This window comes from Staurois parvus, unplaced genomic scaffold (assembly GCF_062004578.1).
Source record: "Staurois parvus isolate SC_StPar_1 unplaced genomic scaffold, SC_StPar_1.0 ptg000173l, whole genome shotgun sequence".
Classification (NCBI taxonomy): Eukaryota; Metazoa; Chordata; class Amphibia; order Anura; family Ranidae; genus Staurois; species Staurois parvus.
In genome coordinates, this window is record NW_028317969.1 from 4,474,225 (window position 1) to 4,492,350 (window position 18,126).

General features: G+C 45.5%; 1 protein-coding gene across 10 annotated transcripts in view; it reads left to right on the forward strand.

The window, feature by feature from the left end:
* DLG2 (discs large MAGUK scaffold protein 2) overlaps positions 1-18,126 on the forward strand; it is a 2,035,798-nt gene that overhangs the window by 1,721,874 nt on the left and 295,798 nt on the right. For all 10 annotated transcript variants that reach the window (XM_089676759.1, XM_089676760.1, XM_089676764.1 and 7 more), the window contains one exon: positions 3,553-3,667. In XM_089676759.1, coding sequence (XP_089532885.1) covers positions 3,553-3,667 — 115 coding nt within the window. The remainder of the gene's footprint in view (positions 1-3,552; positions 3,668-18,126) is intronic.

Genomic DNA, 18,126 nt, shown 5'->3' on the forward strand with positions numbered 1-18,126 from the left:
AGAAGAGAGGGCAGGGCTGTGGGAGGGACTCGGCAGGCTCCACTCACTACAGGCTGCCTGTAGAAAACTGCAGGAGGGGGCAGAGACAAGACAGTTCACCCTGGACAAGAAGAGAGGGCAGGGCTGTGGGAGGGACTCGGCAGCCTCCACTCACTACAGGCTGCCTGCAGAAAACTGCAGGAGGGGGCGTAGACAAAGACAGTTCACCCTGAACAAGAAGAGAGGGCAGGGCTGTGGGAGGGACTCGGCAGGCTCCACTCACTACAGGCTGCCTGTAGAAAACTGCAGGAGGGGGCAGAGACAAGACAGTTCACCCTGGACAAGAAGAGAGGGCAGGGCTGTGGGAGGGACTCGGCAGCCTCCACTCACTACAGGCTGCCTGCAGAAAACTGCAGGAGGGGGCGTAGACAAAGACAGTTCACCCTGAACAAGAAGAGAGGGCAGGGCTGTGGGAGGGACTCGGCAGGCTCCACCCACTACAGGCTGCCTGTAGAAAACTGCAGGAGGGGGCGGAGACAAGACCAGTCACCCTGCACAAAGAGAGAGAGCCATCTTCTGAAATTCGAATTTTGAAAAGAACAATAAAACAGAACAGACTATAATATAATAGAAAATAAAATAACAGAATAAAATAGAAAATAAAGGAATAGAATAGAAAAATAATAGAATTGGAAATAAAAGAATAGAATAGAATAAAATAAAATAGAAAGAACATATATGTCTTCCAAAATTTAAATTTTGAAAATAATACAAAAGAATAAAACAGAATAGAAATATACAGAACAGAAAAGAATAGAATAGAAAATAAAGGAATGGAATAAAAAAAGACTAGAATAGAAAAAAAAGAATAGAATAGAAAAGTCCAGAATAAAATAGGAAATAAAAGAATGAAATAAAATAGAATGTAACCGTCTTTCGAATCTCAAATAGAACAGAAGCAGCTATTCTTCACAATGATGTTGAATTGCTTCGATATTTTCAGTTCAAATTAGATTCAAATCCATTTGAAAAATTAGAATCTGGTTGAAAACAAATAAACAAAATGAAATGAAACTAATCGAAAGAAACTTTGTTACGAATGCAACAAAACAAGATTAGTAACTTAACGAATCAATCTGAAACTAGACACGTTTGGATCTTTTGGAGGATCGTTTGTCATTTCCTTGGGTGTATCGTATATTTCCCTTGATGTTACCAATGATATCCCTTACAGTCACATGACTTCTGGTGAGCCTTGCATGTGATTGGATGGTGTCACATTGGCCGTCTTTGGACGTCTTCTGATCTCACCACGGTTTTGGGACTGCTGTATTCTGATTCCACCATATGAATATATCATCTATGGACACTTTGTGATGAGGTTTTATTCATCTTCACACAATTTTATCACCGTGATTAATTCATTTTGTTTGATATATTTGAGTGCTGTACTTTATTTGAATACTGTATATGAGGTGCCTGGTATCCGGGTGCGGTGTCCAGCTGCTATATATATATTTATTTGTTTAGTTTTCTAAGCGCAGATTTTGGTTATATTTAATAGTACCTCATCGTTGGTGTCAGTGGGAGGAATAGTGCCCCATTGCTGGTGTCAGGGGAGAAGTAATACTCCGTCATTGGTGTCATTGGGAGGAATAGTAAGCCATCGTTGGTATCAGTGGGAGGAATAGTACCCCATTGTTGGTATCAGTGGGAGGAATAGTGCCCCATCGTTGGTATCAGGGGAGAAGTAATGTTTCGTCATTGGTGTCATTGGGAGGAATAGTACCCCATCGGTGGCGTAAGTGGGAGGAATTGTACCCCATCGTTGGTATCAGTGGAAGGAATAGTACCCCATTGTTGTTGTCAGCAGGAGGAATAGTACCCCATTGTTGGTATCAGTGGAAGGAATAGTACACCATTGTTGATATCAGTGGGAGGAATAGTGCCCCATCGTTGGTATCAGGGGAGAAGTAATGTTCCGTCATTGGTGTCATTGGGAGGAATAGTACCCCATCGGCGGCGTAAGTGGGAGGAATAGTACCCCATCGTTGGTATCAGTGGAAGGAATAGTACCCCATTGTTGTTGTCAGCAGGAGGAATAGTACCCCATTGTTGGCATCAGTGGAAGGAATAGTGCCCCATTGTTGGTGTCAGGGGAGAAGTAGTACTCCGTCATTGGTGTCAGTGGGAGGAATAGTAAGCCATCGTTGGTATCAGTGGGAGGAATAGTACCCCATTGTTGGTGTCAGTGGGAGGAATAGTGCCCCATCGTTGGTATCAGGGGAGAAGTAATGTTCCGTCATTGGTGTCATTGGGAGGAATAGTACCCCATCGGCGGCGTAAGTGGGAGGAATAGTACCCCATCGTTGGTATCAGTAGAAGGAATAGTGCCCCATTGTTGGTGTCAGGGGAGAAGTAATGCTTTGTCATTGGTGTCAGTGGGAGGAATAGTACCCCATCATCGGTATCAGTGGGAGGAATAGTACCCAGGGGCAGACTGACCATTTGGAAACTCGGGCACTGCCCGAGGGCCCGGGGTCAGTAGGGGGCCCCATGAGTTGCCCTTGGTACCTTTTTCATAGGCTATTTTGAGTTTGGGCAAGGACATAGGGGCCCCATGATGCCCTATTGCCTGGGGGCCCCATGAGTTGTCAGTCCACCCCTGATAGTACCCCATCGTAGGTATCAGTAGAATGAATAGTACCCCATTCTTGTTGTCAGCGGGAGGAATAGTACCCCATTGTTGGTATCAGTGGGAGGAATAGTACCCCATCATCGGTGTCAGTGGGAGGAATAGTACCACATTGTTGGTATCAGTGGGAGGAATAGTACCCCATTGTTGGTATCGGCGGGAGGAATAGTACCCCATCTTTGGTATCGGCGGGAGGAATAGTACCCCATCGTTGGTATCAGTGGGATGAGGCAGCCAATCATCAATGTTGGAGCAGTAGGAATGTGTGGGGGCAGTAAGAAGTGGCAAGCTATGACACTACCCGTATTCTAGACAATGCAGATCACCTGCGCCATGTACTTTATGGCCTGGTTCATTTTCAACATGCATAGAATAGTTTTGCATGGCCTTCCAATATAGTTCCCATACTGTATAAAGGTGGAGAACGCCATAGAAAGTGGTAGGGGATGAAGCGTTACCGGGATCCTGGCCCTGGTATTGCTGGAGGACAGCACAGTAGAAGGTAAGGTGTGTCATAATGTGAATACTTGCATATTATTTCTAGAGCTCATGCCCACCAGTGCATGTTTAATAGCATTTTAAACCTGTTTTGCTAACAGAGACTTTTTAACTCCACTTGTGTTCTGCTCTTTGACATATCCGCTCCTTCTGTCCCACAATCCAGGACTGTTAGGAAAGGGCTATTGTGGGAAGATTCATCTCAGATGTGGAGAGCCACAAGTTGCACAAGTCTAGTTTAGCCTCCTAAAACTGTCATTCTTTGCAAATTCAAACTATGCATGCAGCGAACCTACATAATCTTTCCTTTATAAATCATTTATGAACAGGTCGTACGAGGGACATTTTTTAACGGCTTCCTGCTTTCCTTCCCTTGTCAGAGTACGCTCGATTTGAGGCAAAAATCCATGACCTGCGTGAACAGATGATGAATCACAGCATGAGTTCCGGCTCTGGCTCCCTCAGAACAAACCAGAAGCGTTCACTCTACGTACGGTAAGGCCAGATCACCTGCTGTTTAATTTTTATAAATTGTCCTTGCTGGCACTTGACTTCAAGGCCATCACAGTGCGTCCAACTACGCCAGGGCCCAGGAGATCAGAGGGGAGCCAGATGTAACTTTGATGTTTCTTCATTTACCAGCTGAGCAGATCAAACCAAAACTCTCTTTTTTCCTCTCAGCTATATACTGTTTGGTACTAAGCGGCTTATACCGGCTGAAATAAATCAGAGTTTACTCGCTTGAATGAATAACATTTTTATCACAAGGGCTAAATTTGTCAAAATAAAATCTTTTGTATAAAGAGATGGCTCTTAGATTATTAAATGTGAGCACTCAGGTACCCATTGACCTTTGTCCTCTTTCTAAAGCCTCCTTCATGTTCCTGCTGTATTTTGGTCAATAGAGGGACTGGAAATACCCAACTGCATGCATGCATAAGAGCCCAACTTCTGTAGCAGTAGAACTTATAAAGGAACTTGGGTCCTTTTGTAAAAAGTCAGCAACTACGAAAAACTGCCCCTGCTGACTTTTAAGAGACACTTACCAGGCCAAGAGTCCAGCACTGTCTTCACTGAAGCCGATCCTTTGGTTCCCCAATACCACTATCTTGGATGTGACTTCCCAATGTCTGACAGCTGACTTCCTACTGAAAGGGGCAGGTGCAGTTGTCTGCCTGTCTGCCAGTAGGTGGCTCTGTTCCAGAATAATCTCTGGTTACAGAAGACTGTGTCATCAGGTGTAAGATCCCTTTTAGTTAGAGCCCTTCTGTAGTGATGTCATGGGTGAGTCAGTGCCCAGGTATAAGCTAGGTTGGGAAGAGCCCTTGGGGCATGGGAGCCAAACACCCCATGCTAGTACAGATGAAAGTAGCATGTGGGGGCCCTGGACAGGGCTGGAGGCCAGAGAGGAGTAGACCTGCATCTTGGAGAGTCGACTGTAGACTTCCTGACCCTTAAGTAAGGTAGGCTGCAAAGGTTCCTTGAGTGAGGCTATTCCCGTGAAGAGGTGTACTTATGGAGGAGGTGCCTATAGAGAACCCAATCCTGTGAGTACGAATGCCCCCGGGTGGAAGGATAGACTGTTAGAGGAAGGTGACTGCTTAAAGTGCAGCATATGCTTTCACATGTGACTACTGCAGACCGTATAGTAAATGTGATTGATTATGTGTTGTCAAGTGACTCTGAAATGTATGTTGATGTGTTGTGACTGTTATGCCATTTCCTAAGTACAATTAGGAAAGTGCAGCAACCTTATTCATATGTGGACATTCTCTTCTTGGGATATAAAAGTCAACATCCAGGAATGTCATGTGGAGGCCTCTGGCATGGAGTGGGGCACAATATGGTGGAAAGTTTGGCCTCAGCAGGACGAACAGTATTCTAGCAAAGGCAGGAATGGAGCAGGGACCTCACTAACCAGTTGCAAAGCCTCACTTACATGTGCATGCATGAAATTGCCACTTTCAGACTGGTCCCAAGCCTCTCATGTGTGATGTGTTCCAGGAGGCTGTAAGTGGCTGTGGGGGGCAATTCTTGCCTAGGTGAAAATTGTGGAAGTGGTAGAGGAAACCTGTCAAGAAAAAGGTACCCACCTCCAGAAAAAGAACACAATTTTTTTTACAGTAGGGGGTTAGGTGTAGGATGAGTGGAACTTTCACTTTTAAGTGAAGGTCTTCTTCAATACGTCCAACTATAGTACCAGTAAATCCACTACACCAGAAGCAGCATTGGGCTGAGGTTGGTTTCATAGGCATACATTCAGCCGAGGCTTTAGAGCCCCTCTTCCCAGAAGACAAAGCAGGCATTGCCTGAGTACACAGCACGCCAGGCACCACGTCCCCTACAAGTTTATGACAATCTGTCTGGTTCTCTTTAGAGATTGCCTCAGGAGCTAGTAGCTGCTGAAGAAAGGTTGTCAGGGGAGGCTATGAATAAGAGCTCAGCTCAAAGCACATGAGCCTTTGTGTGTTCTCCTCACTGCTTTTAATGACATAATAAAGTTGGATTTACTTTATCATAAAGAAGGAGCTGCGGTGTTGTCTCATGCTATAACGGCTGAGATGGTAAGATGGAATTGTAAAGTTGAACATGCTGTGGATAATGGACCTAGTTTGGAATTTTGAGAGGAGGTCTGCTTGCTGTATGGTGCGGTTTTGAGTTAAGCCTTCTAATACCTTATGATGTACAAATGTTCATTTTTTTTTCTTATACAGCTTAAAGTGCACCCATACTTTAGTATTTTAAGAGACTCTGTCAGTTTGCACATTCAAGCTTAGGTATCAGCCTCTTTCTAGCCTACCCCCTGACCCATCAAGGTCCCTGGCTGCTCTATGTCTCCATTGGAGTCCTCAGGAATTACCAAAGTATGAGGGGCTTATGATTTCCTCCCAGGGCATGGTGCTCAGGCCTATTAAATTATGGAGGGTGAACACCATTTACATATGTGGGCATGGCCTACGTATGCGTTCACCACTACATGCGAGCACGGGGGGACGGGGGCACTTTAAACTTTAAAAAATCCCTTGTAATAGAAATAATTAGTGACAGGGCCTCTTTATGGAGAGATGTGGGGTCAATAAGACCCCACATCTCTGCTCTGCAATGTAAAGCACTGGATCAAAAAAAAAGCATTGATCTAGTACTTTAAAAAAAAAAATGACGGGAACAGGAAGTGACATCGCTCCAGTCCTCCAAGGGCATAGAGATGGGTGGCGGCCATCTTTCCTTCACTCATCTCTATGCTCAATGCCGATATCGATGATTTCTCAGGCTTGTCTGCTTCTCCTCCTGTTCAAATGTCCACATCTTATCTCCTGATAAGGCAGACTGAACCATAGCCATTCTGCACATGCTCATTTTAGTGTGTATTGCTAGAGAAGGTTTTTTTTTTTCTTGAGAGAGTGCATGTGATTAGCACATGGCCAATCAGCACTGTCCAAAAAGAGGTCAGGGGTTTTGCATCCTCCTAGAGCAGAATGAGAACTCCTCCTACAAACTCTAACATGTGCTCTGCTGGACACTGATAGAAGTCACAAGACTGCTCTAACTGCTGATGAGAAAAGGTATTTAGCAGTTTATATTTACTGAACTAATGGCACTTCCATGTTGTGTGTACTGTGGGAGACCAGATATAGTAAATGCAGGGTCCTGGGAGATCAGATATAGTGAATGCAGGGTCCGGGGAGACCAGATATAGTGAATGCGGGGTCCTGTGAGACCAGATATAGTGAATGCCGGGTCCTGGGAGATCAGATATAATGAATACAGGGTCCTGGGAGACCAGATATAGAGAATGCGGGGTCCAGGGAGACCAGATATAGGGAATGCAGGGTCCAGGGAGACCAGATACAGTGAATGCGGGGTCCTGGGAGACCAGATATAGTGAATGCAGGGTCCTGGGAGACCAGATATAGTGAATGCGGGGTCCTGGGAGACCAGATATAGTGAATGCAGGGTCCGGGGAGACCAGATATAGTGAATGCAGGGTCCTGGGAGACCAGATATAGTGAATGCAGGATCCTGGGAGACCAGATATAGTGAATGCAGGGTCCGGGGAGACCAGATATAGTGAATGCAGGGTCCTGGGAGACCAGATATAGTGAATGCAGGGTCTGGGGAGACCAGATATAGTGAATGCGGGGTCCTGGGAGATTAGATATAGTGAATGCCGGGTCCTGGGAGATCAGATATAGGGAATGCAGGGTCCTGGGAGACCAGATATAGTGAATGCGGGGTCCGGGGAGACCAGATATAGTGAATGCGGGGTCCTGGGAGATTAGATATAGTGAATGCCGGGTCCTGGGAGATCAGATATAGGGAATGCAGGGTCCTGGGAGACCAGATATAGTGAATGCCGGGTCCTGGGAGATCAGATATAGGGAATGCGGGGTCCTGGGAGATAAGATATAGGGAATGCGGGGTCCTGGATTTAGTAACACTTTAACCCATGCAGTGAGGGGAGGAGGGGGACCCTGCTACATAGGTGCATAGGTAAATGCAGCTCAGAACTGGGCTTTAACATACTGGATATTACCAGTCCTGGCATGTTATGGGCATTTCATTTCATTTCATTTTCCAGTCTAGGGGCATTTTCAAATAGTACAGAAAATACCTGTTGATCTTACCAGAAATGCAGTGTCCCTTTCGTTTCCTGTGATCTGAACTGAGAGCCCCAACAATGGTATCTTCCTGCTGTAAACTACTAATGCCCCCCCTCCCCCCATGTATGGGAGATGATGAGAAGAAGATGTTAGTCCGGCTTAGGTTGCAACCCTAGCTCTTTCCATAGGTACAGTGGAGGAGAGAGTGTAGCTACCTAGGGTCAGGAAGCATAGAATTCACAGGATTACCAGGTGAATATAAAGGAGAAAACTAACTTTAGGTTGAGTGGCAGCATGAAAATCTACAAGCCTGCGCAAATTGGAGGCGCTAGTTCTTCAACTAATATTAGGCTTTAGAGAGATGAATGAGGCCAGATTCACATTTCCCCATTGTAGTAATGCATGCCCTACCACAGTGCATTGAAACACACAGAAGATATGTTGCAATGCCATTCATATATTCATTGAATGTCACTCCACCACACGTAAGCAACACACCTGCTTTGTAGCATGTTGCAATGCACAGCAATACATGAAAATGCGTTGCTGTGCATTGTGTTAGAAAAAGGGTCCTGGTAGGGTGCATCGGCAGCCAATTCATTTTGCACGTGGGTGTTAATGTACCCCAAAGTTGCAAATGGACCCTCAATCAGGCCTGGACTGGCAATATGGCACACTGGGCATTTGGGCCAGGGCCGCCTGGATAGGAGGGGTGGCAGTACATAGAGGAACCGGTCCGTGCATTTAACTCCTGCCACTGCTGAATGCCCGCTTCTCCTCCTCTCCCTCCTGCGAGCATTCAGCGGTGGCAGGAGGAAAATGCACAGTCTGGTTCCTCTATGTGCCACTCCTCCTATCCATCTCCTGCTGCCCTGGGCTCCTGTATGCTCCCCCGGCAGTCGGCCACCCCTCCTCACCCACAGTGCTGCCACCACGTTCCCCCCTCCCTGCAGAGAGGGGAGATAAAGCTGGTTCTGTCCCTTCTCCTCCTGTGTCTGTCCTGCCCTTGCTCCCCAACAGTCCTTCCTTCCTTCCCCCGTCTCGCTCTCCCCTCCTCTGTCTCTCCCCCCTCTCTCCCCCCCTCTCTTCCCCCCTCTCTCTTCCCCCCTCTCCCCCCTCTCTCCCTCCCCCTCTCTCTTCCCCCTCTCTCTCTCTCCCCCTCTCTCCCTCCACCCCCCTCTCTCCCCCTCTCTCCCTCCACCCCCCTCTCTCCCCCTCTCTCCCCCCACTAACTCTCTCTCTTCCCCCTCGCTCCCCCCTCTCTCTCGCTATCTCTCCCCCTCTCTCGCTATCTCTCCCCCTCTCTATCTCGCTACCCCCTCTCTCTCTCTCCCCCTCTACCCCCTCTCTCCCTACCCCCTCTCTCTCCCTCTCTCCCTCCCCCCCTCTCTCTCCCTCCCCCTCTCCACCTCTCCCTCCCTCCCCCCTCTCCCCCCTCTCTCTATCTCTCCCCCCTCTCTCTCCCCCTCTTCCCCCCCTCTCCCCCTCTCTCTATCTCTTCCTCTCTCTATCCCCTCCCTCACTCTCTCTCTCCTCCTCTCTCTATCCCCCCCTCTCTCTATCCCCTCCCTCACTCTCTCTCTCCTCCTCTCTCTACCCCCCCTCTCTCTATCCCCCCCCTCTCTCTCTCCTCCTCTCTCTATCCCCCCCCCCTCTCTCTCTCCTCCTCTCTCTATCCCCCCTCTCTCTATCTCCCCCCTCTCTCCCCTCCTCTCCCCCCTCCCCTCTCCCCCCTCTCTCCCCTCCCCCCTCTCTCCTCCTCTCTCTCCCCTCTCTCTCTCTCTACCCCTCTCTCCCCCCTCTCCCCCTCTATCGCTCCCCCCTCTCTCCCCCCCTCTCTCCCCTCTCTCCCCTCTCTCTCCCCCTCTCTTTCCCCTCTCTCTCTATCCCCTCTCTCTTTCCTTCTCTCTCTTTCTGTCTCTGTTTCTCTCTTTTTCCCTCTCACCACCAGTGGTGGAACTACTGGGGTCACAAAAGTCGGTCTTGCAACCAGTTCTTGATGTTCCGCCACTGGGCTCCGAGCAAAGGGTCCCTGGGCTTAGGGCTGCTCAGTCTAAAATGCCCGGGCCTATCTTTTTTTGTCCCAGTCAGGGTCTGCCCTCAATACATAGATTTAGTAGAAATCCCCTTTAAAACATGCTGAAGATAGAACTTTAAGAAACTGATATTCATGAATCCTTTTTTTTTTACTTTATGCAAATGGAGACCATTACATTGAGTTGTATTTACTGTCGGGAGAGCGTGCCATATATAAAGAAGCGCGGATGTAGCCCGGGAACGGAGGCTGTTATTGAATTATAAAGTTTGCTCTCCAGCTTGCCGTGACTGCGGGGCTTGGTGAACGTGGGATGTTCTTCAATTCTGAGCAAGATGTTAAATTTTTGATGAAAGGGTTTTGGTGCCGGCTCAGAGAGATTTCACACACAAACTCCTTCCAGTGATGTGACAAAAATGGGAGCATGCTCAGGCTAGGCAAAGAGGTTTGATATCAGTGCAATGAAGACCCCAGTAAAAGCCATCCTGCAAAATGCTAATGATGCTCAGCTATCTGCAACTGTGCAGGAATGCTACTCAGTTTACATTAATCTGGATTTATATAATACTTTGTGGTTAGACATAGCAGACTTCCCACACTGCCTCTAGGCTGTAGAGGATCCATTGGCAATATCCTTTTATTCTCCACTGAGAGGGTGCAGGGGACTCAGCATGTGGAGCTGGAACCAGGGAACACACTAGTCTTCATTTTTTCAGTCTCTTATTCAGGAGCATTCAGAAGATGATACCAGCCAAGGGATTTAAAGAGGAACTTCACCCCCCTGCTTTAATTTTTTTGGCATCCTGCTGCTCAACTGCTGAACAACAGGTCCCATGCCACCATCTTCTTTGTTTTATAATCAGGAGCCTGCAATCTCTTGTGGGTTCATGCAGCTGGCCACCTGATGACACACCACCAGGTCCTTCATTCTCCAGCACTGTGATGCCTCCAATGCCCAGGAGGCCGCAGGAGCAGGATGATATAACTCTTGCCTAACGTGGCAGGGGGTGAGGTGGGCCATAAATGTAAAAAAAGCTAAATAAATAGAGAAGAAAGTTTCACTTTTACAGATTAAGAGGGGGGAAGAATACAAAGCAGCAAAGATGTACGTATTAAAGAGTGAAGGTCTGCTTTAAACCCAATTTGAGTAGAAACGCTGGAGATTTGAATAGAGGGTGGGTTAGAACCTGACAATTCTTTAGTGCTGCCACTGTCCGCAAGAAGTGAGGGAAAATGTCCATACTTCCTATTTGTCAGCTTTGAGGCAGGATAGGAAGTAAAGAGAAATCTCCCCAACAGGGACAAAGGCACCAATAATATATATGGGTGGCAGAGTCTTGGTATATATGCGTGGCAGTGTCCTGATATATATGTGTGGTAATGGTAATGTCCTGATGTACAGTATATGTATGATAGTGTCCTGATATAAACTGTATGCGTGGCAATGTCCTGGTATATATATATATATGTAGCGCCACACCCCAAGGAGCCGCTGTTTCAGATGGGTCCTCTGCTGCTGACTTTGATCTTCTCAATTACCTCACCCTTCTGACACACCAGGTTGAGTACACACACATAATATAGTCAGAAATCACCAATATTAACATCAAATACCTAGCAACCATGCTATTTTAAAGGAACAGACACGACATTTTGGCAACCATATATTAAATATATAATATAATGTTGCCGAAATGAAATTAGTAACAAGGTAACAAAGAGGGGAATAAAAAAAAAAATGAGTAATGATGGTAATGATGCACTTTAGTATACTATACTATACTATACTTTAGTATAGTTTAGTATACTTTAGTATAGTATAATTTTTAGTATACTTTAGTATAGTATTAGCAATAGGGACAGGGCCTCAAATGACGCTGACTGCCCAGGTCAGCATAAACAGTAATAACGTCACCTGAAATGCAACATGCAACTGTGAGCAGTGATAAGGCTTGTATTATAAACCCCTGGAGCTAAACTGCTAAAGTGCACTAAAGGCAGCTACGCTAGGCGTAATACTGACTGGTAAGCTCTGTCAGTAGCTGAATGGTTAAAAGGTAAGAATTGGTGAGGTGGGGGGATAATATGTAAACAGGGGCAGTCCTTAGGTTATTTCTTCTGCCTGCTGTCATTGGGGCCCTTTAAGAGCATCGGTGCACTTAGCCATAATCCTAATGAACCTGCATGCAGTTAAAGTATTCTATAGAGGTATAGTCCTTGAACAGATGCAAAGTGATTGTGAGACAGGAAATCATGTAAGGATGGCTCAGGTGCAAGGATAGCTTGGTAGAACAGTGATACAGCTTGAGTGTAGATGCAAGGTAGTGACAACCATGGTACTGTACAAATCTGGGAGGAATGTGGGGTATGTGGGTATAGCGGATGGCCTACCCTCGACAACTCAGTTTCTGTTGAATGGTATTAGTAACAGCCCTCTCACTAATCCAGGGTTACAGTTATGGATGCCCATCATGAATCATGAAAGGGGCCCCCTTGGTCTTCCCCTTTGAAGTCTCTGGTGAATAGCAGTGTGAGCAATGATGGATGGATGCTCCAGCCCTTCTGTGGTGACCACACAGGTGCCGAGACTAAACTACAATAGCCTCAGGATCAGGTACCTCCAAGCTGGGCTCCTGGTGGCTAGGAGCAGTCCGACAGATGGTATCTGTAGCTAAACTTGGCACTCTGTATCCACTACAGTTTTACTTTATAATATTAAAAAATGATTTTTTGCCTTTTCCCATTTTTGTGATTTTAGAACTTTGTTGATGGATATCTAACTGATGGATCCCATAGCAGTACATTGCATGTATATGTAGACGTCATTTTACAACAGCTTTGCTTCCCTATAGTAGAAAATAATAGTACGTATTATTATTTGCGTTAAAATATTTATTGTTTAAAAAATCCTTTTCTAAATTCTGAAAATGAAGAGGGAGAAATCCCATGAAAATCCAACGCATGTTCCTAATTTACAGAGGAAATGTGGTGGAATTGACTCAGGAAGACAGGAAATCATAGATAAAGATGAATCAGACAAATGAGTGGCCTGGTTTTATAAAGAGATATTTATGAAATGGCAACATGCATTCTGGTCTTTTCACTCAACTTTATGCCTGTAACAAGAGCGCGCATGTGACATTATAGTAACGCGGCAAAGAAAGTACAAGCGGCAATATTCATCTGGAGGAAGGCAAACCCAGAAAAAGCAATCAGTTCAATTTATATCAAAGCCAAGACCCTGAGCTGGAGAGTGACCTAATGTGTGTGTGTATAATAAGAATCAGCATCAAATGGAGAGATTGTAATGAGCCAGTCAACACTCCAGAAAATGTTTTTAAGGCTTCCAGCCCACTTTTAGTCCTCTTTGAGCAGACAACAAAGATTTACCCTCATTGGGGTAGGTTGTAGCTTAATAAAGCCACAAAATAATGCCCATCGTCCTGGTTATTTGGTCTCTTAGCTTGGTCTATGCAGGCTCTCAACCTGTTCAAGCACACTGTCACTCACTAGACCAACTTCAGAGGAATCCCAAAAAATGTTTTCAGGTCTTGGGGAACCCTTACTAAAACCAGATCATTGGAGTCATTTCGGAAAATGCCTCAAACATTGGTGGTTAAAAGGAAGAATGCAACCAATCCCTATGGTATTGGTCAGAATGTCACCCTTACAGAAAGCGAAAAAAGGTAACTGATGTAGTGGTCTTGGCTTTGCCAAGTTGTGTTGACCCTGGAATTATGCAGGCACCAAAAATTGGAGGTTAGTCTGAGCTGAAGGAACCTTTAGCAACTCTGGTTGAAAAAGTTTGCACTAGATGGTGCCCCAATGTCATTTACCGCAGATGTCAATCTGTTTAGGGGGCCTCTCTGTAGGGCAGGACAGACCCAGACATATGTCCCAGTGTGTTTTTATAAATGCTCCCTCAGAAGCAACTGTGTCTACAGGAGCCCTGACTGAGAGCAAATTCTTCCCATTGAGTGCAAAATCCATCTTTCTCTCATCAGACTTCCCGAATCCAACACTAATATGTTCGATTCTTCTTCCTGAAGCTCGAAAGCTTTGAGGAACTTTGGGTGGGATAAAGCTCCATTCCTAGGTCCACATCTTGCCTGGTATCCAGACCACATTATTAGTATTAGCTGTCCACAGACTTTTATACAGTGTACTGTATGCGAGTTGACTGTTGTTCTAATGAGAAGGAGGCTACGCAGAGATTGATTCCCAACGGAGGCGGACTGAGGTTGCTCCTACTCAATGTGTCTTCCAAACACTGAAGCAACTTGAAAGTAAGAGTGAACAGCTGGCAACTCGTCCTTCTGAAGAATTACTTTATTACTTCAAGTAGAGTGTACAGGTAAAACTGGCTTACACGTTTTGGCAAAAAGCATTAATCATGGCCATGGCTGTTGTTCTATCTGTCTCTCTCTGCTAGGGGAGCCTGCTGCTGGGTGAAAATTCTGAATACTGACAGAACACCCCTTATTTTACTTTTCTCTGCTACTGCCGAGTTGCATGCATGCAGCCCATACAAGTGAATGGGAGCTCATGAACTGTATGGACTGTATGGACTTATCCTCACAGCTGAGTTTGTAAACTTGTAAGTTACTCAGGGATGGGTGCACAGACCTGGAATTAGAGCTTGTGCTAGGATGCTCTAGGTCATGGGTGTCAAACTGGCGGCATCCAGCTGTTGCCAAACGACAAGTCCCATAAGGCATTGCAAGATTGGCAGTTACAACCATGACTCCCAAAGGCAGAGGCATGATGGGACTTGTAGTTACACAACAGCTGGAGGGCTGCCAGTTTGACACCCCTGCTCTAGGTTATCCACTTCCTCAGTTTTTGGGGTATCCCATACTTCCCTCACCCCTCACCCCATCCCAGTGCAACGTTCCCCCACCAAAACAAAAAAAACGCTAAAAGAAAGCCTCTAGACTGTTCTTTGGAGCCAGTAGAAGAGTGAAGAAAATGCTGTGTGCCTGGCTGTGTGCGCTCTAAGTGGGGAAATAGGACTAAGTTCACCAGCGGCTTTTTAGGAGGTGCACTTATATTGGTCCAGCTTGGCACTATGAAAGCACACACATAACACACCTGAAGGCAACTGACAATCAATGTAGCATTTGGTACTACTGCAGTGATAGCCCCAATCTTTCGAGTCCTGTTTGGGTTCTATACAAGCAGCTTTCCCTCTGCACACCGACTGCAAAGGGTCGCTCGCTCGGCACTTATTTCAATGTCTACCAAGCTTTCTATGACTTCACTGTCCCTCTTCTCCACCTTGTCTTTGGAGTGGTGGGAGGGAACCCACACAGGCACAGAGAGAACATGCAAATTCCATGCAGGCAGCACGCTGGTTGGGATTTAAACTGAGAACCCCAGTGCTATGGCAAGGCAAAAGTGCTAATTACTTTTATAGATGACATGTAGACATGAAATGTACGTATATACAGTGGGGATCGAAAGTTTGGGCACCCCAGCTAAACATTTGTATTAATGTGCATAAAGAAGCCAAGGAAAGATGGAAAAATCTCCAAAAGGCATCAAATTACAGATTAGACATTCTTATAATATGTCAACAAAAGTTAGATTTTATTTCCATCATTTACACTTTCAAAATAACAGAAAACAAAAAAATGGCGTCTGCAAAAGTTTGGGCACCCTGCAGAGTTAATATCTTGTACTGCCCCCTTTGGCAAGTATCACAGCTTGTAAACGCTTTTTGTAGCCAGCCAAGAGTCTTTCAATTCTTGTTTGAGGTATCTTTGCCCATTCTTCCTTACAAAAGTCTTCCAGTTCTTTGAGATTTCTGGGCTGTCTGTCACGCACTGCTCTTTTAAGGTCTATCCATAGATTTTCAATTATGTTGAGGTCAGGAGATTGTGAAGGCCATGAAAAAACCTTCAGTTTACGCCTCTTGATGTAATCCCCCGTGGATTTCAAGGTGTGTTTAGGATCATTATCCATTTGTAGAAGCCATCCTCTCTTTAACTTCAGCTTTTTCACAGATGGCATCAAGTTACCATCCAAAATTTGCTGAAATTTTATTGAATCCATTTTTCCTTCTACTCGTGAGATGTTCCCTGTGCCACTGGCTGCAACACAACCCCAAAGCATGATTGATCCAACCACATGCTTAACAGTTGGACAGAGGTTCTTTTCATTAAATTCTGTGCCCCTTCTTCTCCAAACGTACCTTTGCTCATTTCGGCCAAAAAGTTCAATTTTAACCTCATCGGTCCACAGAACTTGTTTCCAAAATGCATCAAGCTTGTCTATATGTTCATTTGCAAAGTTCAAACGATGATTTTTGTGGTGAGGACGTAGAAGAGGTTTTCTTCTGATGACTCTTCCATGAAGACCATATTTGTACAAGTATCTCTTTATAGTGGAATAGTGTACCACAACTCCAGTGTCTGCCAGATCTTTCTGGAGGGATCATGCAGTCAAACGTGGGTTTTGAATTGTTTTTCTCACAATCCTGCGAGCTGTTCTGTCTATTTTTCTTGGTCTTCCAGATCTTGCTTTAACTTCCACTGTTCCTGATGACTGCCATTTCTTAATTAAATTCTGAACAGAGGATATTGACATCTGAAAACGATTGCTATCTTCTTATAGCCTTCTCCAGCTTTGTGAGTGTCAACTATTTTCAGTTTCAGTTTTCTAGACAACTGCTTCAAAGAACCCATGGTGCTGATTGTTGGGGCAAGGTCAGATGAGTCTGGGCATTTAAAACCTTTGAGATTGACATCACCTGGTCTTCCCAGACGATGATTGAGAACAATCCATGACACTGGCAGGTCTCAGCTTGGCAAAGGGGGCAGTGCATGCTATAAATTCTGCAGGGTGCCCAAACTTTTGCAGACGCCATTTTTTTGTTTTCTGTTATTTTGAAAGTGTAAATGATGGAAATAAAATCTAACTTTTGTTGACATATTATAAGAATGTCTAATCTGTAATTTGATGCCTTTTGGAGATTTTTCCATCTTTCCTTGGCTTCTTTATGCACATTAATACAAATTTTTAGCTGGGGTGCCCAAACTTTCGATCCCCACTGTATACCATAGATGTGTGTTTTGCTCATGGGCTTGATATCTACTCGAGGTTATTATTTTGCAGTCTTTATACAGACAAAGCAAAAGAACTCAGAGCACAAGCTGAATGCATGATGACGGCTCACGTTCCTAATTATTTTGGACTTGATGGAATAAACGCAGGTGGTCCGTTTCCCAGTCGTTCTGCTCTTGTACACATGATTGGTCGACACATGTAAGGCTGTAAGCAAGGCGAGTGGCTGCTCAGCAGGTGTGCCATCAAGGCCTGAAGTGTTGGAAAGTAATAATCCAACCTGGGATCAGGACCATGGACAGCTCCCATGTGCCTCCTCTACAATTGCTGGGCTGCTTTCTGATCAGGAATGACCTGCAGACCATTAGAGGATTACCATATAGGAGTCCATTGACGTGAGATGTCAATCAGAAGATTGCTGAATAATTGTCAGTGAAAAGGATAAGCATGCACCACTTGTATTGAGGCAGTTTAGTGAACCAGCGCTCCATTGTGAACCCCACTGCAGTTGAATGGGTTATGTTAGGCAGACGGTACTGCCCGCTGAATGCAACTGAGTGATAGAATGTAGAGCTGTTTTTTTTTTATGATACTGTTGCTGTATATTGTAAAATTTCAGGATTGTGTGCATTCAAACATATGTAGTATCAGCAAAGTTCCTGTTCTCTGCTTGGAGAGCTCTGGCTCTGACTTAGCAGGGTGTGTGCTAGACCTCTGCAGAGAGACCGCTGCTTCCACACAGACTGTAGATGTCCTCCTGTGCAGCATGCTGGCAGGGAACAGGATTTTCTACTCATGCTGTGGCTACTTTCTAAAGACAATGAACTATGAGACTTTGCACATCTTTCATTCTGATGCATCTTCAATGTGTGTATCTGATTTATACTGAAGGTTCAGTTGGGCTTGAAAGCGGAACTAAAGAGAGGATACTCAGCTTCCAAACATCACAGGCATAGGGACCCCCACTTGTGTGCTGGGCTTCAGCTATCTTCATTGGCCCGCTCAGGATGACATCACTCCTGCAAATGTGCAGGAGCTAGTCATCCAGAAGGAAAAGAAAAGAGACTGCGAGACTCCGAAACGTTGCCTTGCTGTAACTATGTGATGGTTTATTAAAACCTTTGGACCCATATTGGTGATCCTCGGTGTGCTGGTGACATTTTTTTCTTGCTGATTTTGTTCGGTTTCAGCCGACGGTCACTGCAGCACCCACTTATACACAGAGCCATTTTTAATGCAGGAACGTGTGCGTT